The sequence below is a fragment of the Scatophagus argus genome, chromosome 21 (genome assembly GCF_020382885.2).
Source record: "Scatophagus argus isolate fScaArg1 chromosome 21, fScaArg1.pri, whole genome shotgun sequence".
NCBI classification, from domain to species: domain Eukaryota; kingdom Metazoa; phylum Chordata; class Actinopteri; family Scatophagidae; genus Scatophagus; species Scatophagus argus.
In genome coordinates this window covers 2,281,669-2,307,487 of record NC_058513.1, presented here as the reverse complement: position 1 = coordinate 2,307,487, position 25,819 = coordinate 2,281,669, and the positions used below count along the sequence as shown (strand labels likewise).

The window sequence follows — 25,819 nt, the reverse complement described above, 5'->3', positions numbered from 1 at the left end:
ATGTTTTAGCTCCTTTACGACATCTTTCGTCACAGCTTCTGTGCTGTAAATTTAAATGTTTATTTCTTTTGTCAGGTAGCCATTGTTGTTTTTATTTGTGCACAATCGAAAAATGAATTAGAAAACAGTTGTGTACTCCACATATTAAGTCTACAGTAGTTTTTTTTAAAATGTATTGCATTAATGTATGATGGCATCAGTGCATATGAATACTATGAGACCCTGACTGTACCCTGTGTACAGCTATGTTGTACACACACTGTATTTTGAGAGCATGTAATCTCTCCTTATCTGTTGTGTTGTGCAGGCATGTAACAACCACCTCATTAGTAAAGAGAGAAAGTGTTGTTATTTATAATTTGTAAATTGTCTTGCTTTACCTTCATAAACAGAGAATGGTGAAAAGAAATGCCTAATGTTTAGAAAATGATTCCATGGTAATGAAAATGTCAGGAGGAGCCTGTTAATGACGCATATAACTAATAAATCACTCATTATTCTTAATAAAAAAGCATTGGCATCCATGTCAGCATTAGTGGTTCTCCCTCAGGTGTTGTTCAATCTGAACCAAATTTTTGTGGTATCGTCCAGCTCCAGTTTGGAGCACAGAAAACAGATAAAAAACAAACAATTAAATAAATAAATAAAAACAGGGAGCCTGTTTTTGCCCCCAGGGACCCTTGGTGGGTTAATCTGGCCCCGCTTTACATCCACAACACTGTTTCATATTTTTCATCTGTGTACATTTTGCCTCTGACGAACACCACGTAGAGAGATATATGGAGAACAATCAGCATGCATCACACGAGTCCTTTTCCATCATGGCTATAATTAGATTGTATTTCAAGCTCATCAGAAAGAAAAGAAGAAGCACGTGTTTAACCTAAAGGCCCGTATTTACTATGTTTTGCTTGTGTTTGGGCAATAATTATTAATACTATTGCAGATTATTATTTACAATTTAGAAATATTGCACCTTAGCTCAGTCCAATGATCTCATGAATACGGTCCAGATGAAAGAGATATTATGGTTTAATATAGAGGCTGAGGAGGAGGTTCCACTTCAAATGTTATATATGTAGCCCATGCAACATCAAACGACCACCAGATAACCATGAAACTATAGTTTATAATTAGCAATCCATAATGAAATGACACCATAGTCAAGACGATTACTTCCTTCTATTTCAGGCCTGTAGCACTGTTACAATAAGAAGGAGGGAAGTGGAAATAAAAGATGGTGACAAATCAGAATTGAACATGAAGCCTGAGAGTTGAGAGGCCAGATGAGATTGACCCTGAATTAACATCAGTCTGGTGGGGCCACCCTGCTGGACGTTTTTAATTTACAGAAGGGGCAAATGATCAGAATGTTACAGGAAATGGTGTTGGTGAAAAATCCTGAGATCTTAAGCCCATTCCACCTGACCTCTGACCTGTGGTCTTATGAGAAAGCAGATTTCTGCCTCCAACCCAATACGGTCGAGGTGAATTGGTTTGTGGTGTTGCGCACATTAGATTACATTTAAAGACACTGCAGCAACAAATCTATCCATAAATAATATTCTGATTTCTTTGGATAGCCCACAGCTCTGTCATGCTGGACAGTTTTCATTAGAACCAAAAATTAGAAGTAGTTCCTGATAAAAAGAGGCGGATTCTCTTGTCTCTAACGGCCCTGAAGGTGATGAGTATGTAATTCACCTAGTCGGCTCCATGTGGGCACCTTTTTTCCCACGTTGCAACACTACTGGAACACTGAAAAGCCAACCAATTCCAGAGCAATTTGTCTCCACTCAGTGTTTTACTTACTGAAGTCCTGGCAGCTCATTAAAGCTGCTATACTCAAAATTATTAAATTAACAGTAGATCAAATTACTGCATGTACCGTGTAAGGTGTTGCTTGTAGTGAAGAGCTCACAGAGTATCACCTGACCCAAAAGTTTTAGCATCTCTTTTCTCACGTTTTTTTGTTCAACTTTACTATTTTGGTTCAGTTTCACAGTTCTCATCAACCTTGTGTCCAGCCATAACAGGCAGCTGTTTTCATTGAAAACAGCAAACAGCAGACGGACACAATGAGTTGGTGAACGCAGTTTACGTTTTTCTCCAAAGTTGGTGGAGACCAAAACAGAGTTTATAATAATAATAATGATAATAATGACAACCTTATTTATATAGCACCTTTCAAAAAACAGGTTTCCAAAGTGCTTAACAATCATTAAAAACAAAACGACAATTTTTACACTGACTTGAATGCAATAAAAAAAAACATAAATAGGCAAATGGTGAAGGGTAAAGATTTAAAAAAAAATAAAATGAAATGAAATATAAAGGAGATATATGTTTAAATAAATATATAATTTAAAACCAATAAGTTAAAGGGGACAGTAAAAAAGACAATATGTGTGTGTCAAGCAAGTTCTTGCTAACATGTTAGCCACATCAACTCAAAAACCTAACAATGTCTGTCTGTTACCCACAGCACAACGCCTTACAACAGGATAAGACTGGAGCTTATGTCTTTGATGCTAAGTATGAAGTTAACATGAAACAAATGCCGCTTGGTAAGGTTAAGGCACAAAAACTACTTAGGTTTAGGAAAAGATTTTGTGTAAAATAAATATGTTAGTTTTGTAATTTTGAAAGCTAAGCGAAATACATAATTAGCAGTGATCATGGGATGAGGGTGAGGGATGGGTAGGTCAGACACAGGAGAACAGGGTTTGACTCCCAAATGTTTTTTTTATTCTGCGATTGTCACGGGAAACAAAAAATACAAATCTTTGGTATGTAGAACAATTATTTGCATACTAATTAGGTGGCGTTAATGTGTTGTGGCCCCTGAAACATATCCCCAACCATAGCTCCTGAATACGGTTCAGATTTGTGTTAACAGCTTGTTTCGGCTGCTCTTAAGTTTCCCAAAAATCTATTAATGCAGATTTAAAATATATCAGAATTGGCCACTGATTTGGCCCACTCAGCAATACTGTCAGCACCTTCAGCGGCAGCAGCGGTCGCGACACAGGTCAAGCAGGAAATTAGGGTAGTTTTAAATCCCTTGGTGTCTCATTGCGCCAATTTGCGGCAAAATTTGCTCTTCTTGGAGTCAACTCAGTCGAATTTGAACGCATAGACCAAAGACAAATATGTTTAGATTCAGTGAGACATCAGTGAGATGTTTCTGGGAAGTCATTATATGTGCTGTTTCTTCAGTAGCAAGGTATTCCACTGATAGCTCTATGTACATCCATGGATCAGTTGGATGTACCGTACATTCGCTAATTTTGTCTTTGGAGCCACAGTGTCCGAATTCAAAAAAGCCCAGCTTTAGAAAAATGACTGAGCCTCCTGTTCACTGTCACTGGAACAATGCCAAGCTGTGCCTCTTGATTACATCACAGATTAGAGCCTTGGCACTAAGGAGACTTTCATGTCCACAATCCAGGCTTGAATGTGCAAGATAATAGCCTGCCTTGAAGTCTGAGTTAGCAGCATTATCACTCGTGGAGATTAATGAAGTTTAACCTGACATCAAGCTACACGACATCAATTGGCCATGTTGGACGATAACTAAGCGCATTTCTTGAAGTAGCGCCCCAATTTGATTTACTTATACTTTACAGCTTTAGTTACTTTCTAAATGTTGCGTAAAAATCATACAATGACTTTATCAACTATGTTTTGTTGTAAATTAAACAACAGAAAATATGCACAAGTACAGATGTCATTTTGATAACCAAATGTCACAACATTTCATAACTCCAGCTTGTTTGCTGCTATTCCTTTTTAATTGTTTTAATTATTATTTGATGAGGTTTGGACTGTTGGTTGGACAAAACATGGTATCACTTTGGTCCCTGGGTATCTGTTACAACATTTCTTACTGCTTTTCAAGCAATCAATCAAATGATGGACAAAGAAATTAGCAGATCCATTTTGAAATGGATTCAGATCTTCAAAAGAAAATTCGAGAGAAAATTCCAACAAGATCTTGAACGTTCCTTCTAGAACCTGGAATCAGCGGTTCAGAAAACAATCTCCTCTCCACAATGAACATAGTCGCTCATTCCAGAGCTTTCAACCATCCAGCTTTAGACTTCCAGAAAGTGTTCAGAGTAACTGAAAGTTTAAACAGCTACAGAGCCAAAATGCAGAAAATACATATTGGGTCAAACTTGGGTTAAAGAAAAATAAAGCTGACTTTTTCAATAACTGTTTAAGCATATACAAATAAAATATAAAGAAATATGATGTTATAGAAATGAATAATATGCATGAAATATCCTGGCTTCAGGAATTTCCAGACCAGAGGGACCTTTTCATAGTTCTAGGAAGTCACACTGTGAGAATGACGAACTACTGTAGTTCTTAATGCTGCAGTACTTCTGACCTTTGTGTGTAAATGTAATGTAAAATGTGAATGTAGTGACACCTAAATGGCTATGAATCAAAAGATGAAAAGCTTCTTCCTTTTGCTCTGCCATGTTCCTCCTGTGACACACTTCATTCTGTCACCTCACTGTTTGTGTGAAAACTTGATGTTTACTGGTTAAATAAAAATCATCAATAGGTCAGCGTCAGATAGCATAGTCAGTTTTCATTGGCTAAGGCCCATAAATATTTGATGTTCCTGACAACTGAAGCTGAGTCTGAAGGTGTTTTGGAGGAGCAGCTGCTGAGATGAAAGGTACTAATCATCACAGTACATTAAATAATTAGAATCAAAAATAATTAACAGTTGCGTTCATCACTTCATTACCCCATTATTAGCTTTAGGTAGAACTACCTGAAACTGAGGGCAGTGGTGAAAAGAATATCTACCCTGTTTCCTGTGAAGACAAGAATACAACATCATCACCAATTTACACCCATTACTTTTAGAACTCCCCAAACAGGACAGAACCAGCTTGTTCCCGGCTGGCTGACCTCAATTAAAACATATTCTTAAGGACAAACCAATCAAAACTGAAGGGAGGGCCTTGGCCACTGACGTGGGGTGGTTGTCACACAAACCCCGACTCTTCACTGACAACCTGAGGGCCGAGATACAGAGGAAAGAGAAGAGTCTGGCGTGCGTAATGCGTAAACATTGGGACAGTGGATGACGCACCCGTTTTGTAGTAGCGAATTAACAAAGATTTATGTCTCCTGTAAGAAAAAAGTTTTTATTTTTTTAAAAAAATTGATTTTACTTTATTTATTTTAACAATTACAACTTTATTCAAATGCAGCCTGTTCGCGTCCGTATGTGGAAAGAAGGATTCATCCAGTAATACCTGCTTTGATTTTTAAAATCTTTGGACACATTTTCACATTCTGCAGTGTAAAGAGATAAAAGTGCAATTTTTGCCATACATTTTCAGGAAAAAAATACCTCTATACAATTCTGTTTTTTTACTTATAAGTAGCTCAAACACGCCAACAAGAGTCCTGTGTAAAAATTGATCCTTTATAAAGTATCCGCACAGTAAAGTGACAGAATGCGTTGCTCCATTGATGAGCTGATGGCTCAGACGCATCTGCCAGCACTGCGCACACACACAGCACACCGCATCCGCTCACCGCACCGCACACTTTCGTGCGCTCACCGGTGCGCACAGCTGCTTTATTCGACAACAACTCTGACTGAATTGTTTCTGGAACCCGAGCGGTTCACAATGACCGACTGAATTTTAACTAAACGCGCGGCATGGACGTGGAAAAATATATTTTAAAAAAATAATAAAGAAAATGAATAAGCAATCGTGTTCGTTGTAGGTTGCATTAAAAGCCCGGCCGTCATGCGTGCGTCAGAAGGCTTCGCGTCTAGTGGTGGAGGCTACACGGTGACTGCCTTGAGTCACACACGCACACTGTCACACACGCACGCTCAAAGATGTATTGCTAATCTAAAACAACGGGACTGTTACATTTCGGGTTCACAAACTACGGTGCATTTTGCAGTTTTCACGCCGCCAGCCACAGTGCGTCCCGACAAGCATTTCTTGTGAATAATCCTTTTTTTCCCCCTCCCAAACCAAAACCCACCGTCAGCCACTGTTATCTCACGGAAGGAAAAAGTTAAAAATAATTCATCCATAGATTTGTCTGAAGCACCTGCCCAAAAGACACCAATGACGCCCATAACTCACCTGATATGCAGACAATAAGATTGGCATGAAGAATGATCAGTATTTCCCAAATTATATCCATCCTCTGTCTTCATTCCACGTACATTACGCACAGAATTAAAACAAATGAAATAAATTAGAAAAGGAGATTTATCAGTTGCAGATGTCCTGTCCTCCCTGACTGGATCCCGCTGTACACCTTCCACCAGGTATTTTCCACACCAGACACATAGCAGGTGATCAGAGCTTAAGAATAAATGTTGCACGTTCCCACCACTACATGTAACAAATCCAGAGATGGCAAAAAAAGGATGAACTCCAGACGGAAAAAAGCCGCGCAGAACACTGATCCCCTGTCAGTTTGCTGTGTTATTCCAGTGCGCCCTAGAACGCTGTACACATCCATCCATCCATCCGGCGCCGATTCACAGAGCGGGCATCCCGTTCTTATCACAGAAAGTCACACATGATCGTATGGGTAAACTCTCTGTGCGGGGAGAGAGAAACAGAAAGCGGACACTAACACGGTGGGAAAGCTGTGGGATCAGACTAACACCTGGTAACGCCCCACAACTCAAGAACTCGCATCGCCAGGTGGCGAGCCTCCGATCGACACTTCTCCCCGTCACTGCGAGGGACCAGCGTCAAGTGTACGAAAATAAAAGCACGGCTTCCTGGTTAGGGGTATCAAAATCAAAGCTTTGGCTTGTTGACTTCGGAGTGTTTTTCTACGTGCATACAGAAGTAGTCACTGAAGATATGAATGCATTCCTGGAGGCTTGTAATTTTTAAATGTTATTTTGTGAAATGAAAGAATGAGTGTAAAAGGTGAAAGAATAGAGTCAGAAAACATATTCCTCACTGTATTTATTAGATGGTTTAAATACCTCAAATTCCCAGATTTAGAAAATCGATCGTAGGCTACTTTAATTATAGTGAAAGAGTCAAGTATATTGTTCTAATCCAAGTGTTCCATGATTTTAGCATGCCACTTAGAGCATCGCGTGATCACATCATGCAATGTCATAGCTGACACACACTTTTACGCTGTTTCTATTTCATTGTTAATCAGTGCTTTTAATTTGTATTCAGAATCATAACATTTCCGGTCTTGTTCTAGCTGATTGTGTACAACTTGACCTAGGATTACTTCGCTCTCCATCCCACACACCCCGGGCACAAGACAGGGACTCTTCAAAATGAAAAGCATTCCGTGCAAATTTAAGACTCGGCGTGGGAAGTGCGTTAATGAGAGGAAGTTGAAACACACTTACAGCCACTGGAGACAAGTTTTCTGCAAATAATAATAACAATAAGGCTTAGGAAACTCCCAAACCGCGCAGCTTTGGCACAACAAAAATATCTCTGTTGAGAACTAAGAGTAGAAGATCAGGGGAAGACACTGCGCTGATCTGACGAAAGAACTGAAGCGTTTCTAATATCGAACAGCAGTGATCTGATAATGATAAACAACGTGAGGGAAGGTACACTCAGCTGCGCCATCGTGGTGTAGCAAACGGGCACCCAGCGATGCCACCCAGCTCTGCGGCTCGGCGCGCTATTAGGATTCACTGAGAGAGACGCGCGCGCGGACGCATGCAGCGGATGCGCGCACAGGCAGGCGGGGGCACAGGTGGATGAACAACGCGCACTGCAGGAAAAACGCCTCGTGTTTGCTGTTGAAATATTGTTTGTGTTAAATGGAACGCCGATCAGGCTATAGGAAGGCAGAAGAGGCGGGAAATACCTGTAGTGGACCGCAACTCCGAGCAGTTGGAATCATTTATGTGACAGGATGTTTTGGGGTTTTTTTTTTCCACAAGTTGAATTAAAAGATTTAAGACTATTTATGCATACAAATGACTCGAAAAGCACAAATTTGTGTATTAGATCCATGTTAGTGAGCGCTTCTTCTTTGGCGGGATAATCCATCCACCTGTCAGCTGTGGCATATCAAAACCAATTAAACCACGTGATTGATGCACAGGCGGGATTTGGACTGCTCACAATAAAAGCCCACTCTTGCAGTTTTCTATTGAGACAAATAAATAATTAAACACTGCACTGAAGTCTGGATCAGGGCGCATGAATCAGAAAAAGCAGCCAGTGTCCGGTGTGACCACCATTGGCCCCACGCGGCGTGCGTGAGGGAGAAAGAAAAAGGAAAAAGAAAATCAGCACCTTGGAGAGAAGCGCAGCACCGTCTTTGTTCTCAGACAGTCGGAAGGATTTGTGAGCTGGGTCGAGTTCGGGTGGTTGACTGTTGCATCACCACTCGTGAGTGTTGCTCAAGTTAATCAAAAAAAAAAAAAGAAAAACGAAAGAAAGGAATAATTCCAATAATAATTTTTACTAATTTCCAAACTTCAATCCCGTTTTTATCAAACAAAATATCCTGCTTTAGTTTAGTTTTTTTTTTTTTTGAGGGGGGGGGTTGACTTTCAAAAACAACATTTTCACTGCAGCCTGGTTGCTTGTGCATCACTTTATATAAATATATTGGAGATAATGAAGTTTATTGTATAAATGCTACTTCAACAGCTACAAGAAACATCCTAAGTGGAGGTCAGAGTCTGCACAGGCCAGTGTGGGTTGTGATTTATTTTCATGGATTTTTAGGGACATGCTTTAAGGTTGATTTGATCGTGTTCTAAATGTCTGGGCTAATCAAACTGCTTGATCACAAATACTTCCAAAAAACAGAAGTGTTTATATTCGCTTCATATATATATATACACACACACACACACAGAAACGTGTGGACATCCAAACCCACATGCAGTTACTGAACTTTACTGCTTACTAATGTGCTGCTGCAACAACCTCCACTCTTCTGGTTTGAGGCCTTCCAGCAGATGTTGAATCTGGCTGCAGGGATTTGTTCCCATTCACACACAAGAGCGTCAGTGATGTCCTACACTGATATTGGCTGATTAGATCTCGCTCTCAGTCGGTGTTCCAGTACATACCAAATGTGTTGGATGGGCTTGAGGTCAGTACTCTTCGCAGGCCAGTTGTGCACTGGCAAAGCACATAATAATTAGCGATGATAGAGGCTAAATATGTTAGCTCAATCATATGTTGATATGCCTGATTAAAGATTTAAGGCTTGTGATATTCTATATTTTATCTTGTTGTCAGTAAATCCCATGTGCAAATCAACAGTGAATGAAACTGTGAATGCATCTGTTTATCAAAGCCTGATTTATCGTCTTCCTCTGCATCACAGAGCTCGACTGTCTTGCAAAAACTGTTCAAAACGCATCACTGATGCACACTGTAGCATTGGCTGACATGTTTATCGACGCCCCTAGTTTCACATTGCAATTCGCTCATGCACCACTGTCATAATGGTGACAGCCGTACATGCCCATTTATTATGATTACATTACTATTGATCCAAAGCTGGTGATTCGACAGCTTTGCTAACACGGCCAAACATCGAGCGAGTACAACAACACAAGACATAGTTTATCAAGCCAGTTAATATAACTTAATTCAACAGAAAGAGGCTTTTGGGGTTATTTAAATGGAAACCATCACTGTGAAACATATATGAATGCAGCTGCAGCTCACTACGAAGCTCTGCAGCCACTGGCTATGAAAAATACACTCTGCATAAGGAAATACCCACCCTCTTACTTCACTTTGTGTTTTCTTTGGCACAGGTGTGGGAAAAAGCCTAAGTTTTGTCAGAAGGCGTTGGGCGTTGTGGTGTCTGAAAGTATAAAGACTTAATAATATGATTTTCCTCAATTTATCCCTTCCCGCTTGTGGCCCCTGTGATGTTCTAAGTAACAAAGGCAGGGCAGGAGGCAGAGGATGACGGGCAATCAATACCATATACAGCATGATTTTTCAAGTGGCACTTTTATACATCAGAGAGGTACATCCCTGCATACTCCCACGTCCCTGTGGACCCAAATGCTTTTATCCATCAAGTCTCATCCGGTGTCTTTTTCCCACCATGCGGGTCTGCGTGGCGTAAAGCTTTTTTTTTTTTTAAAGGAGGGCTTTTCAAAGGTTACTTTCTCCTGGAAGCACACAGTAGCGCATTCTGTTTCAACTCCAGATATGATTGTTATTCAGCTGACAATGGTTTCTGTGCTGCTGGCGTGAGGAAGGAAATTGCTGTTCTCACAACTCGGTTCACTTCAAATCTAACTCCTCCATCAACTCACTCTCTAACTCATCCTTTCATTGTTGTTTTGATGTTGACGTGTTTTTCAAATGCAGTCTGATCATGACCCTGGATTACAATACCATTCTGGGTGATGTTTAGAAAAGTGAAAAGAAAGTCCACTGAATGAAGAGCTGACAATTTAGTCTCACAGTATTCAAATGCAGCTTGGAACTTTTTCAGGGAGGAAGATGGCTTTTCGGTTATTTCTTGCCTTCAAACTTTACACATAATTGGGAGACTTTCAGAACTTCACGAATTCCTCATTTAGGCAAAGTAGTTGGGCTCCTGTTGTACTGTACTGATTAGAAAATAGACTATTGTGGATTGAACACCAACACATGGAACCAGGATTCCTCAGAGGAGAGAGGATGTGACATGCCAATGATGTTTATTTTGTTTGTGGTGCTTTCTTTTCATGTCTTACGCTGATATACGGTTTATAGGCTGAAATAGGGGCGCTGCAGTCTGTTGCGACCTCCAGGTGTGCATGGGTTTACATGAGTCTCTTTGACTCTGCTCAACAGGTGCACGTCAGTGCAAAGGTTCTGCATGCTGTAGATCACTCAGGTACACTGAGGGGATGCTTCTCAAACTTACTCAGAACACAAAAACATCTGTTTACACTTACAGCAGTTGAGCAATAATATTTGTGCAAGTTACAGGTGGTTACACCATCCAGCAGACTACTAGTTACACAGCTTTACTTGGCACACATCTCATTTCATTCATAAAACTCTTTGTCTAAACTCACATTTGCATTACCAGCATGTTAAGCTGTTAACACATTCACTGCACTCCTGTGTTACTACAACACTTCACTGTGTTTGCTCACCTGTAAAATGCATGCACAGGTAAGGGCAACGTTTCTTCATGGTGTAGATCACTCAGCGTGAGCGTGTGCACTGAGCGTGTGCACTGAGCGTGTGCGAGCGCTCTCCTGAGCGGTCCCGAAGTGCCAGTGTGAGCAGAACTCGACTTAACAGTGATTACCCTGCTAAAATAATGTAGCTGCGAGTTCAAATAGACATATTAGCTTAACAGTGACAATAATACAAACAAAAGAAACAGTCCAAGACATGTTGCAAATTACTATGGGCCCAACAAATCTGTTGTAACAGTGGGAACATATTCACTATTGTTTTCGCTTGATTCCTATCACTCTCTGTCTGAGCCTTCTTTGCCTTCCTTGGGCAACAGACAGACCATGGTCTAGACCTGCTCTAATTGAGATGAGGAGTGTTCAGCTGGTTGCAATCTTCACCCACACCACTAGATGCCACCAAATCCTCCATACTGGACCTTTACTGAAAACGAATGAAAACCAGGAACCACAAATATTTCTTGAAGAATTCGGATTAGAACGTTGTTGTAGTTCTTGACATTTCCCAGATTTTCTTCCTGTACCAAAAATCATAATTTCATTTTTCAAGTTTAGAGCACCTTTTTGTATTTATAACATTAATAATAAAATAATGTTGCCTACATTTGAGAATACAGAAACATGGATGCAAAGAGGCGAGATGAAACAACACATACATTTAGAAGATAAAATGAAAGCAAACATCCACAAAATTTCAAGGACTAAACCTCCTGCTTCAAACATACTCGACATTGACTGCTGCTGCAAATGATGGATTTTTGGTTCAAATAAACTGTTTAAAGTTTTGCAGTGTTTACAGCATATCTGGTTGTCTGACTTTGTCGTGGGGAAGTTGCAATGTTCAGGGATCTCAGCAGTTACTTTACTGAGCACAGGATGTTATGGCCTGTCATGGAAATGATTGACAAAACTATGAAAATAAGATCAAAGTTGTCATAAACAGGAATGATCCAAGACTGGAAGTGGTGGCTTTACGTCAATTTATGCAGCAATATGTATGCAACAAGAGAGGGAGGACGACCGATTACTGTGAGACTGATAAGAGAAACAGTCATCTTCCACTAAGTAATACGCCTGTAGTTACCATAGTAAATGCCTGTAGTAAATACCCAAACATCACACATGACAATAAGATATCAGATAACCAAAACATATGCTTTGGGCCTATAAGTAAAATATTGCAGCATACTCTCTGCTACTTGCAATTAAAAAGTTTGAGAAGTTCCCTAATTCCTTTTTTTGGACTTCAGTCTAAATACTAGGGGGCAGACAGATGTTAGGATGAACTCCAACATGCTCCAGACTGCATCCTCATTCTAAATGAAGCAATTAATATAATATTATCATCTCTGTAAAGTCTTGGAAACATGTCGCCTTCATGTCTTCCAGGCTGCACAGTTAAACAGTGTTACGAGTGCTGGAGCAGTGGAGAGGAGCTGGCAGGGTGTGCTGTACACCAAGTCTGTCGTAGAGTTAAGAAACTCACTATAATCCTATTGATTATGGAAAGTATTATGCCTGATGTCCACTGGAGTCTGGTCCAGCACACACACTTCCAGTATTATTTAAAATTGTTCTACATCTTTTGTGCGCCATTAGCGCATTAAACACATTTGCAGCTCATTTGTGATCAGTGTCCTGATTGCACCCATCGGAGTTGCCAGTGGCTCATAGTACTATTTATTTAAATAAACATAGTTAGATAGGTTAAAGTCTCCACAGTTCAGACATTCACTTCATTTCAGATTGACCACCATGGTGAAGAAGACTTCCTACCTTTGAAGTAGTCATAAAGTCCATGTTCCTTCAGTTTGTTCATCAAATGATTCCAAGCTGTAAATATCGCTGTGTGAGGTCCATTGCTCAGGGTCTGACAACTTACAGTTTCTAAAACAAAAACATAACTTCTTTCAAATGGTGATATATGTTCTTTTCTTCCTACCTAGTGCTGTTGGGTATACTTGTTTTCTTTATGTTTCTGCCTACACAACATTAGCATTCCCATGTTTTTCTGTTCAGTATTCACCCCACGACAGCCTGTAAGGCATAGCAAACCCTCCTAGTTTACAAGAAGGCTCTTGATTCGTTCTGTGTAGAGTTTGCCTGTTCTCCCTCTGTATGCACGGGTTCCCCCATGGTGTAAAGTTCAAAGACATACAGGTCAGGTAAATTGGTGACTGTAAATTGCCCTTATGTGTGAATGTGAGTGGAAATGGCTGTTTGTCTCTATATGCAAGCCCTGTGATGAATGGCAGCTTGTCCAGGCTCGCCTCTCACCCAGTGTCACCGGGATGGATGAACTGATGTAGTTTCGGTTGTGTTTTAGCCACATATTAAAAGCACATTACCTTTCAAATGATAACTCAGACATGCATTTGTCGTAAGCTTTTCCATTTATGCATTTAAAGTACGCAAAAATTCCAAAAACGAGAGAGATGAGTGTAAAGAGGTTAAATGTAGTAACAGATGACATTTTGCTTGTTCGTTTTGCTTCAGGAAGCACGATTTCTCTTTGTTTTGTACATTAGCAGAAGGAAAATATTTCTACAGACAAGAAGTGGCATAAACAGAAAAAACTAATGCTGCTGTACATACAGAAACACAAACTAACTAAAATGCTACGTACAGTATTAAATTAATACTCTAATATTCCAGCCCTTATCGTTTAGCCGTTTAACATCACACGGCGGTTACACTTTGACTTCATTCATGTTGTTCCAGATTTAAAACGGTTTCAGAGGCAGTAAGACACTTCAACATTTGATTATCAGACTGGTTAGTTTGGATCAACCATCTTCTAAACTTGTAGCAATGTTCATATAACCATTAAGGCTGCAAGTATTTCCTAATTAAGGTCTTTAAATGCTATGTATCAGATGTCTCATAGATATTTAAACTGTAAACTGTCCCATACATGTTCTTATACTGAATTCGAAACAGAATCATTTTACCCACCGTATTCCTTGCATCTGTCTTCAGTGAATGCAGAGATGGCTGAGAGATCTTTTTGGTCATACCAATTATCCCTTGCTGGCTAATGGGGAAGCATGAATACTAAAAGGATGTTGAAAATTGCATTTTTAATACTAATTGCGGTGCTTTGGTAAAAATGACATCTCACATTTGGATGTGCCACTCTGAGAAGATGCATGATTTCAGAATTTCCAGCCAGAGTTTAAGCTCTTAATGTTCTTCTGATGAACTAAAGACAGAAGAAGCTTTCCAGCACTTTATAATTTGCAGGTAAAGCTGTGCTTGTGAGCCTGATCGATATTCTTGTGGTTCAGAGGCCAAATTTATGCAGATGAGACACTAATTATGCTCATGCCTATGTGAGGAAGAATGACTGGGTTGCTAATGGGAAAATCAAAACACATTAAGGACAGCCAAATGATTTTATTTTTCTTCAATGACTTTGCCTTCTCAGAAACAGATGGAGAATGGAAGGCAGGGAGAGAGAGAGAGAGAGAGAGAGAGAGATTAGCTGCATGGAGGAAAAGGAGAGAGAAAATACAACATGTTGAAAGATTTAATTTGGGCTAATTATGATTAATTCAGCATATATCTGTTCAAAGACAGCCAGGTTTCATTATTATTCAGCCAGGGTCTTGTTTTTCTCTCGCAGCGACAGTCATGTTGCAGCTGTAAACAGACGGCTTTTAAATGACCCGGGGAGGATTCAAAGTGTCCGTCAAAGAGAGAATTAAAATGGCATGGTCTGTGCATATGGGAGAAACCACAGTGAAAGGGTTAACCCAACCCACCTAATTTTTACTTTTGCAGAATATATTTTACTCATCCTTCAGGCTAACAAATACCTAACAGAACAGTTGTGTCAAATAGCGTGTGCCGCCAAAGCTAAAATAATGTGGTCTTTAATTGTTTATATGCACTGGCAGGGGTATTCAAAGGTTTACACCGTGGGCCTCCCTCAGACAAAATCAAGACAGGTTTATTTCCACCCCACACTTGCTGCTGTGGGTTCACCCTCCGTTAAGATAACGCTAAATGTGACTGCACAAAGGAGTGGACGGTTGATACCATGTAACCGGCTGAACGGGGGCAGTTACAGGATAATGGGTTATCTTTATCATTTGATTTAAAGTTTCACCAAGCAATACTGTGATTTTAGGCTGTTTCAACTTAAACATTTAAATTAAGCTGCTGCCTTAAATGTTTGAGTTAACTCATGAAGAATGATTAGTTCAGCATTTTCTTTTTTTCTTTTTCTTGTTTTTTTCTATTTGCAAAATCCATTCTTAAGTTAACCAACTTAACCCTAACCTTATAATGTTAATTTGATTCAATAACTGAATGTTCCATCATCCGTGTGACTGTTACAAACAAATCTTATTTCCTTTTCTTTCCTGTGAGTCTGATGGGTCAACTGTGATGTGTTTTTTGTGTCTCTGTGAAAACAAACAGCCATTAAAAACACACAGCAAGTTTAAACTATATATATTAAAAAAAAGTATCTGAGGAAAGTTGAATTGAATTGAGTTGATTGAACCCTGTACAGAATATTCATGCAGGTCATTATTTCAAGTCAAAAGAAACTTAGACATTGTGTGGTCTGAAAATAAAGAATCAGAAATCAGAATCAGAATCAGAAATTCCTTTATTTATCCCTGAAGGGAAATTCTTGAACACTACAAATTAAGTCTTACTTTTTTAGTGGTTCTCCCAATGTAGCCTAAGGTTTGTGATGGTGATAGAGAGAGACAAAGCAGTCACTGGAGGTAAAGTGCTTATCCAAATGAATGCGAACAGTGAGTTCTCCATCACACGTGGATATTTCCTGTATACACATCAAATGTTTGGCCCCACGGTGGCCTCAAGGTAAAGGTCATTAAGGATCGTTCACAGGAGACCTTGAATATGTAGCCGGTAGATATCTTTACTCTGAACCCTCCCCCTTTGTCAAGCAGAAGAAGACACAATTAATCCCATCAGTTTCTATTTAATCACATTTTTACTTCATTCCGTTCTTGTGTCATGGTTTTCTAGTCTTGATGAGAAACTGCATTGCTTCTGTGACGGGAATAATCACCGGCTCAGTATTGTGCCAGCATAAATCTGCATGACAGAAAAATGTGGGTTTGTAATGAAATCTCCATTTAATCAAAAAATTATTCTTACAATTTGACTGATAGCACAAAATTAAAACAAATGGCGAAGAATGGTGTGAAACCATTGTTATTGGCTGATGAAATGAGAGCTCTTCACAGACAGATTCCCTTGACTAATTTATTTTTTCTTACTTATTGTTTAGTTTTTGATGTTTCATCATTAAACATAATTAGAAGAGATGACGTACTGAATTGGAGAATGACATTGGAGAAGGAAATAAATAGCTTTTCCCTTGCTCTAATCTCTGCCTGATAACTCTCATCAGGTCACATTCCCACATCCAAGCAAATATTTTGAAAGGGTTACAACATCAAACTCCCTTAAGTAGAGACGATTTAGAAGGGCGACTGCTGGCTATCAAGTCAATAAAACAATTCTTAAGTTTTAACTGAGCCCTTTAATTAAACGCTTCTTGATAGTTCGAATTTAAATCACGCAAATCCAAGTGTCTGTTAGAAAGAGATTACTTGATAATCATAAAACCTCCTCTATCCATCAGCAAATGACAGAGGAGTTTAAAAATATCCACCTTGCCGGCAATACTTATCAGCTTAGTGCCACTAATGGGAATTGTTTCATCTGCACGCAAAAGGCTCCACCATTTGATGTGAATATTTTATCACTTGTAATTAAAGTGAAAACGTGCATTTCTATTAAACATAATTGTAATTTCTTATCTGGATTTAATAGGACATGTTTTTTTTTCCACCACTTGAATTTTAAATAAAAGTCCCTGCTCCTTCATAAAAGGCAATAGTTTACTGCATATGTATTATTTTAACCTTCTGATTACAGTTTAAGAGTCCCAGCGGAAGACGAGGTCAGGGGTTGGTTAAATTATCATACTTCACCATTCTGCACACTGCTTCCAGAAACATGCTGAGAGAACATGGCTGAAAGATCAACACAGTTCATTGTTTAGCCTCTTCACCACGTCTAACCCCTCATTTGGCCTTTAATTCAAGCCAAGGCCAAACTTGAGCAACTAGAAGAAGCTTCTTCAAGAAAAGAGGCTCAATGAAGAAATTGATTATCAGATTCTCTCTGACCCTGGGAATTAAAAAGTGTTGACCGTAGGGTGAACATGCAGCAGTTATAAAGAGCAACAGCACTTTTGTAATTATGAAACACTGTATTATATAATATATATTTGAGGAAGGAATGTATTTGTATTTGGCCCAACTCCACGCCATCAAGAACACACATTATGTCAGGATCGGGCTCAAGCAGGACTCAGACGCAGAGCAGGTGGTAATTTCAGCTGATTTTATTATAATAAGGCAGCAGGGAAATGCCTCTTTGCAGGGTGAAAAACAAATGGCTATAAAAATTCCTTAGGCACGTGTTCTCTACCCGAAGACACACGGCTATGAAATTTAATAACCTCAGAAGAGAAGAAACCAAAAGGCTAAGAATATTACAAACGAAATAAACAACTACACCTTAAAACTAAGGTTCACTGCAATAGGAGGCCAAAAAAACTAAAGACAGGGAAAAACAACAAGGAAGAAAAAATCACTCTGAAAACAGAGGATAAACAGTCTGCTATAATAATCTATGTGGTAATAAAAAATCACTCCAACGGAGGAAAAATGAAAGAGTAATCCTAAACGCTATACTGTGGCTGAACCCTGAACTAAGAAACCGCAGACTGAACACATGGAGGTAATGGGGAACAGGTGGACACAGTCGGGTAATCAGGGAGACAATCAGACCGGAGACACATGAGGAAGGGCAAGTGACCTGAAACGAGAGGAGAGTTACTTTTCAAAATAAAACAGGAAATGATGAGACATAAACCCAAAACAAGACAAGACCTCACCGGCGGAGTGACAACATATATTTGAACACCAAGCTTGTGGTGAAATGAAAATTAAAAAGAAGCCTTTATTGGAAGAGTAGCATATCTTTAGACGTTTGTCATAACTCTGCAACCCCATCTCCTAGAAATGACATTTAAATAGTTCTAAACTGTTGATGTGTCAAACAAGCACAACACTTATCAAGTGACCGTGCAAAGTGCAGGACTGTGCCAACAGAGACTCTTTTTCCCCACTTCCATAATGCATGCAACATTCCTACTACAACATACATGTCTCCTATAAATTGTGTTAATGACTTCTCTGTTGTGACAGCAATATCTTTCACTTGCTGTTCACTTATGTTTCCCACAAGGCTGTACCGTTTTTGAGAGGAGTCACTCACCAAACCTCAGCCTCAAAGAGCCTAAAGCTAACCAGACCTTAAGCACAGTATTGCAAATAAAACTGAAAAGTGAAATGTAAAGAAACAAGACGTTTTAACATATCAAACATACATTTTCAACATATCAGTGGTCTGCAGTACCATACAGTGTCATATCCATCCATCCATTTTCTATAACGCTTATCCGTCAGGGTCGTGGGGGAGCTGGAGCCTATCCCAGCTGACTACGGGCGAGAGGCGGGGTTCACCCTGGACTGGTCGCCAGTCAATCGCAGGGCCAACACACAAAGACAGACAACCACACACTCTCACCTAGGTGCAATGTAGAGTAGCCAGTTAACCTAATTTGCATGTTTTTGGTATTGTGGGAGGAAGCCGGAGTACCCGGAGAAAACCCACGCAGGCACAGGGAGAACATGCAAACTCCACATAGAAGGGCCCAGACCAGGATTCGAACCTGGAACCCTCTTGCTATGAGGCGACAGTGCTAACCACTGCACCACCGTGCCGCCCCTACAGTGTCATATCTTTTATTGCTATTTTTTTGCTAGTCCATGCCCGAGTCAACCCCACAAAATTCATTCACCACAAGATGATGCCTTGTTTATAACCATGTTCTGAATTTATTATTTTTGTTTGTTTTTTTCTTTTTTTTCTTTTTATGAGTTAGGAGGCCAAAAGAAGCAGCTGAACAATAAACATTTGGTTGATTAAGGAGTCTCAGGGGTGATTCTTTTAGGTGGCAGAGCATTTGGGCTCAGATACATTTGCTTGTAGAAAACAAAAACAAAAAACGACAAGGCAAAGAGAACACTGAGTCCTAGTTTTTCTAGCTGTTTGGATGAAGGAGCTCTGCAGCATTGCAGCAGGCTGAATTCTGGTGATGAGGATGGGACAGAGGGCCAAAAGACTGTAAGCACCCTTCAGCTCATCCCTCCTCATTCTCAAGTACAGTTAATATACTGAGCTCTCAGTGTTGTTCCCAACCCTTTGCCGGTGCACCAGAGCTGAACATAACAGTGCCATTGGAAAATAGGCTGGATCAGCCTGACATATTGTGATGTCTTGCCTTGCACATAATAGAGTAGCACAATGATAACTTACACGTACAAGTCTAAAAATAAGATTGGAAGAGGAAAGCCCTCATTTCTGTCCTATTAAATCATATATAGAATAACCCTAAGGCCCTAAGTGTTACTTTATGCATCTGCCAAATACCAGTTACTTTGAGGGCACACAAATGTAAAACAAACTGTAAAATTTCCACAGAAGTTTCTTTAGATCTGTCAGAGAAGAAGAGAAATTTTGTCACCTTTTAAAATAGACAAATATTGAAACCGAGTGTGGCAGTAAAGATTAGACCTAAACAAAGCGCTCCATGAACAGAAAACTGCAAACCTACAAAGGCCAATCTTCAGGCAGTGACATTAACTCCCGTATAGTAGCTTATTCAATTCAACTCAATTCAATTTTATTTATATAGCACCTTATACAATCAAAATTGTCTCTAGATGCTTTACAGAGACCCAGAGCCTGAACTCCTGAGCAAGCAGACAGTGGCAAGGAAAAACTCCCTTTTAACAGGAAGAAACCTTGAGCAGGACCCGGCTCACAAGGGAGAACCATCCTGCTGATAGTCGGCTGGGTGAAGGGGGGGAAGAAGAGGTAGACAGGACAGAGAGGATGAAAGAGAGAGAAAGAGAGAAACATACATACAACAAACATCATAAATTACAAAGGACAAACATGACAGGTTGTTATAATTGGAATTCTGAAGCCTATGTATTGTATGTATTTGTTTTTTAGCTGATATGTTGTTTAAGTTGGTTATAATTGCACTACACAGAAGAACAACATGGGCAGATGTTGACAGTAGACACTGGGCTTGTCAGAGGGCTGGATGCAGTTCAACATGTAGATCTGGATGGAGAGAGACCTGCAGAAAGATACAGAGAGAGAGAGAAAGGCAGGGAGAGACACAAAACTACGAGTAGAACTGGACACACAGTTAGTGACATAAAATAATGGATCATATGTTGACCTGATGAGAGGAGGGGAGTGGAGGAAGAAGAGGAGAGGAGGTGGGGGAGTAGAGATGGTGGTGGTGTTGAGGAGGTGGGAGAACTGCTCAGTGGATCATGTTTGTGTCCCCCGGCAGCATAGGCCTATAGCAGCATAGCTATGATAGAGATTAAAGACTAAGAGTTAGTCAGCCAAGTCTGTCAAGAAGTGACTGTAACTATGCCTACCAGCCCTTCACACTTTGTTTGAGGTTAACAATACACTTTACTTATCAACATAATTATCCTGCATTATCGCTTGCTGGCTCATTTACTGCAAACATATATCCGGCTTCTTTCACCTGGACTCGATTCTGCCAGAGGTGGCACTGGCTTTGGAGGCAGGTGAGCTGGGTTTAGGGCTCTGTGAGTAGGACTGGGGAGGGGCCTACCTACCCTGGGGAGGGGCCTACCTCCCAGACTTGGCTGAATCAGAGAATGCTACTCATTCAAGAGCCTGAACTTTCTCCATGTGTACAAAGGAAGTTAGTGGACTGTTGCCTTTTGAATAGTGAGCCAGTCTAACTTGTTGAGTGTCCCGCTGCTGTTGCCCTCTAGCTAATACTTTATTTTATTCATAAATTTTAGGAATTCATTGATTTTGAAATGGGTGACACACAAATTGGGCAGCACCATGTGCGCTGGATTACAAGGAAAAGTGTGTATGAAGGGTTGACAACAGCCATAGACAAACAAGTTGGCTTGTCTCATTCCCTTAAAAGCAATGCACTCCTTTCTATTGCATACTCACTCATTCATAATGAAGAAGAGAGTACACAAAGGAGTACTTCCAGGAAGAGCAGAGACAGAAAACATAAAGTCTGAGAATATGCAGCAATTCAGGTATGAATACGCAGCACTAAAATATATATTTATATATAAAAAAAACCAACATCTTCCACAAATATTCTTAATTTCTTTGACCAAACGCCTCATCAACATATTTTCCACATGAACTTGATTCTGTCTCTGGTCTACTTAGCTGCTTAGCTAAATGATTAATAAGGTTGCTGGGAAATGTCTGCCAGTAAATATGTTGTGGGACCTGGCTCAAAATGCAGGAGAGCATAATCATTTTTCATCAGGGGCAGCTGTGTATTTCTCTAAAAAAACATGAGAAGGAGTGCTTTATTACCCTAGTTAATAGGTCGTTTTATTTGTAAATGAATGTAGGTTTAAGTAATTTGGGGCATTCATTTGGAGATGCCATTCATTCAGTAAAGAGGGAGGGTAACTTTATAATCAGAAATACATTCACTACAATCATTCTTTTCATAGTTTCTAATTTTGGCTGTAAAACAACTTTCTGTTTATTATTTGTCCAAAATCTTCAATGAAAATGAAAGTAAATCAGGAGTCTAATTTATGCACTCTTTTTTTCATGTAGCTGCACTATGTACAATTCATCAAAATATAAAAAGTATCAGAATTGTTCTTGTTTTTATTACTGCTTTGATGCTTTAATTTTGAAGAGAAACTGAGTGAAAATTCTCCATTTAGTACTTTTAAATAATTGTTTTAGGTTTCCATTGCAAATTTCAGTGAAGTTGAGTTAAGAGAAAACTTTACAGTACATAAAATGAAGCTTTTGAAATGTATTGAGTATTATGAAGATCTGTATTCAGCAGCAATGCTCTGTAAATAAATGACAAAAACCAGCAGCAGAAATTATTGTAATTTAGACTTTTATAGAGTGCTGCTGCTGCCTGAATGCTAATAGTTCTGTGGCCAGATACATGAAGCCCGTCCACAAAATGGACACATTTGTCCAGTTTCCACAACGACAAGCTCAGAAACACTTTGGATTGTAAAACAAAACAAAGAAATACAGTCATACAGTTATAGAGTCACAAATCACACATTATTTTATATTCTGATACTGTTTTACTATTATTTATTTTCACACGAGTGTCCTTTAGTATATTTTATTCTATTTTTATACTGTATTCAAGTATTTTGTGTCATTTTGTGTTTTACTGTATTGAAGTATACCGGACTGCTATGACAACCTAATTTCATCTATCTATCTATCTATCTATCTATCTATCAAACTCTTCTTAAACTGTGCATGTTATTCTGTTTGTACTGTTTACATTAAATACATTTCCATTGTCCTTCCTGCACTTTGTGCTCCTTTTGTGTTTAGCGTTTTCCCTGTTTGCTCTATGCATCGTCTTTGTGCTGTATGTACAGTCTGTATAGTCCTTGTGCACTGTGTGTAGTCCTTGCACATTATGTGTAGTCTTGTGTTGTGTGCACAATGCACAGCTCTTTACAGGTTGTATTTAACTTCTTATGTGGTGTAGTGCAGCACCTTGTCCCTGGAGCAACGTTGTCTCATTCCACTGTTCACTGTACTGCTGTAAACAGCAGAAACGACAACAGAAAAGAACACTTGACTTGACTTGACTTGACTATTATTGTTACCATTATCTCTGCACCGTTACCACCATGTTTGTTTCTTTTTATTGTGACTGATATTGATCCACCTTTGGCTTGCCCCCAGACACTTAGCCCATTGCTGGCCCATTGTTGGCTAGATCCCTTCTTAAACATCTTGCAGACTCAGAGAAGGTGGCCTGTTTCAAATCAGGTGGTTTATTTGGAACTGTCAGTCGGATTCAAGAGCTTGGTTGAGGTACAGTAATAACAACTGTGATGTGTTGCAACTGTATTTGCATGTGTATAAAACTGTGGGTGTAGCTAAAGATATATATGGATGTCCTGTAGGTTTAGATGTGGGTGGATTCAAACAATGACTGCTAATGATAACCATATGCTATCTTTGTAGAAGGAGTTGTATATACAAATAAATTACTATTATCATTATTATTCCCAAAAGCAATACTTCTACTACTACTACAGATAATAATAATAAAACTATATTAGGTATTAAATTCTTCAATTCCTCTGTAAAAAAGAGAATATAATTCAAAGTCACTGTGAAAACATCCTACTTGAGAGTTAATTGAGATGGTACAAAAATGGCATTTTTAACTATGTGGTATTTCTCCCAGGCTGTCAAAGCTGCTGCTATTGTTATGTGAACTTTACCAAAGGAGAATTAGATAAACACCTTTCTGCTTCACAGAAAGAGCTGCATCATATTGCAAGTAGAAAGTGTGTGTTCCATAAATAAAATTTCCTCAAGGGCAGCTCTGCAGGGGAGGCGGGTTTCTGTGAACACATATTTGAAAACTCCACCCACTCACCATTTGGTGATTGTAGACCACACTGAGTGGCTTAAAAAGATCATTCACAGGTTTATGTTGGATGCCACGAGACTCTTGGAAGATGTGGAATGCAGAACAAACACAAAAATGTACCACTGACATGAAGATTTTTGCGTGTAGAGATAACCTTAATCCACCATGTCTGACCATGATTTTGCTCTCATACAAAGCTGGCAAAGAACTTTCACTTTAGAACACAAGGTGACATTGACCAGAGCTGAGCTGAGCTGTGGAGTTAGTACATCTACCCTAATACCACCACATTTTGTCTGATTAAAGAGTGCAAGCAGATTACCTGTTTATAACCTCACCACACTAAAGGTCTAATCTGGGATTAAGGAACATAACACAATTGTGACAAGCTGCTACTGTAGGTCACCCCAGGTCACAGCATTTAGTATGTCAATGTGACAAGAGCAGTACAGTGCCACACACTGTCACATATTGTCCTGTGACCTTTTCTTTACAGTTAATAAGCAACTGAGCCAGAGAAGGAAAGAAACTCGCTGGTTCTGATAGATGAAAGGCTGCACTGTGCTTTGGAGCATTGTCCTTAAATGTTCCTTTTAGTCTTCATTATGTCTAACAATAATGACAACTTGTATTCATTATAATTGCTGATATGTGGGAACAAATCATCTTAGTTACAGTGGAAATGGGCAGTGAAGGGAAAGGGCAAACCTTCCATGTGTATATCTATCTGTCTATCTATTACACATCATTTAAACCAAATGCAAACACAACCACAGTCTGTGTATGGGCTACATGTTCAAGATTAACATTTTGAGCAGCAGCTATATGTCGGATGTTCATTAACCCTCTGGAATCTGGTATAATTGTCAGTTTTTGACTATTTTTGATTCTAATTTTATATTTCAACTTAGAATTTTTTTTACCTTGCCATTTTGGTATCATTTTTGTTCAGCACAACCTCACAAGTGTGATTTACTGTTATTTTTTTCATTTTGACATACTGTATTAACACACTGGACCTAAAATCACACAAAAACTCTAAAATCCGACTGGGGAAAATGCGCTGAAGTGCGCTGAATGAAGTGCGCTCAATGCGCTGGTGTTTACTGCGTCTTCTTGCATAAAATGCGCGCCCCAAACGCGCACCAAACGTGATGGCAATGTTCAGGAAAAAAACATTGCGTATAATTTTTATCATAACTCGGGTTTTACTTGACATATTAACAAAATTTAAAAACTTGTATATAGTTTGAAGTGCCCACTTTCGACACAAATTAAAGCGGAGATTCAGCGAGGCTGCGTCTTGCAGCTAGGTCGTCTTAAATTGGTCTTGTGATAAGGACGCGCCGGCGCGTCTGTCGACTCCACGGTGATACAAATACACAAATATGGCCAGAATTTGAAAGTATCTCCAAAATTATATAGAATAGCATATCACCAAAGTAACCAGCAACGGCTGCTCAGAACCATTTTTGCTGTATTTTTTTTTGGCTGTAGCTGTATGTACCGTTCGGTTAGCTGTAGAGTTAGTGGCCCTCTACCTGAATGGGTCGTGCCTGGACTGCGACCTTGGATCCTGGGGGCAGTCACCGCTAGCAACGAGGTTCAGCTCAACTGGAATCCCGGTGAACATGGCCAGAGAGCAGACTGGAATTGGACACAGAAAGCCTCTGAGACCGGCAGAGGTCAGTTTGATGACAGGGGGTAGAGTACGGAGGTGATTTAAAGCAGCCCTGATTGAGGACTCTGACTCAAGGGACGAGAAGACACAACAGGCGGGGGGACAGGAGAGAGAGAGGTGAAGCAGCAGTGGAGAGAGAGATTGTATCAGTGGCGGGTGAAAAATGGCGCCACAATATTTTCACATTTCACTCTGTGAAATGAGGATTTATTGATACAAAAGTAAAGCAAAGGTAAATGTGGGAAGACAAGAACGGTTTTTCTGACTAGCTGCTTGTAATTGCCATCCAAACAATATGTCACTTATGCAGTAAAAGTGAGCCATATTTACACACAAGATTACTTAGTAAGAGCCACAC

At 39.6% G+C, this 25,819-nt stretch overlaps 1 protein-coding gene across 1 annotated transcript in view; it reads right to left on the bottom strand.

The window, feature by feature from the left end:
* Positions 1 to 6,901, bottom strand: part of ca10a (carbonic anhydrase Xa) — a 211,992-nt gene extending 205,091 nt beyond the window's left edge. Inside the window, exon 1 of the mRNA XM_046376937.1 lies at positions 6,138 to 6,901. Within this exon, the coding sequence (XP_046232893.1) occupies positions 6,138 to 6,198 (61 nt within the window). The 5' untranslated portion in view covers positions 6,199 to 6,901. The remainder of the gene's footprint in view (positions 1 to 6,137) is intronic.
* Between the last annotated feature and the right edge of the window lie 18,918 nt (positions 6,902 to 25,819).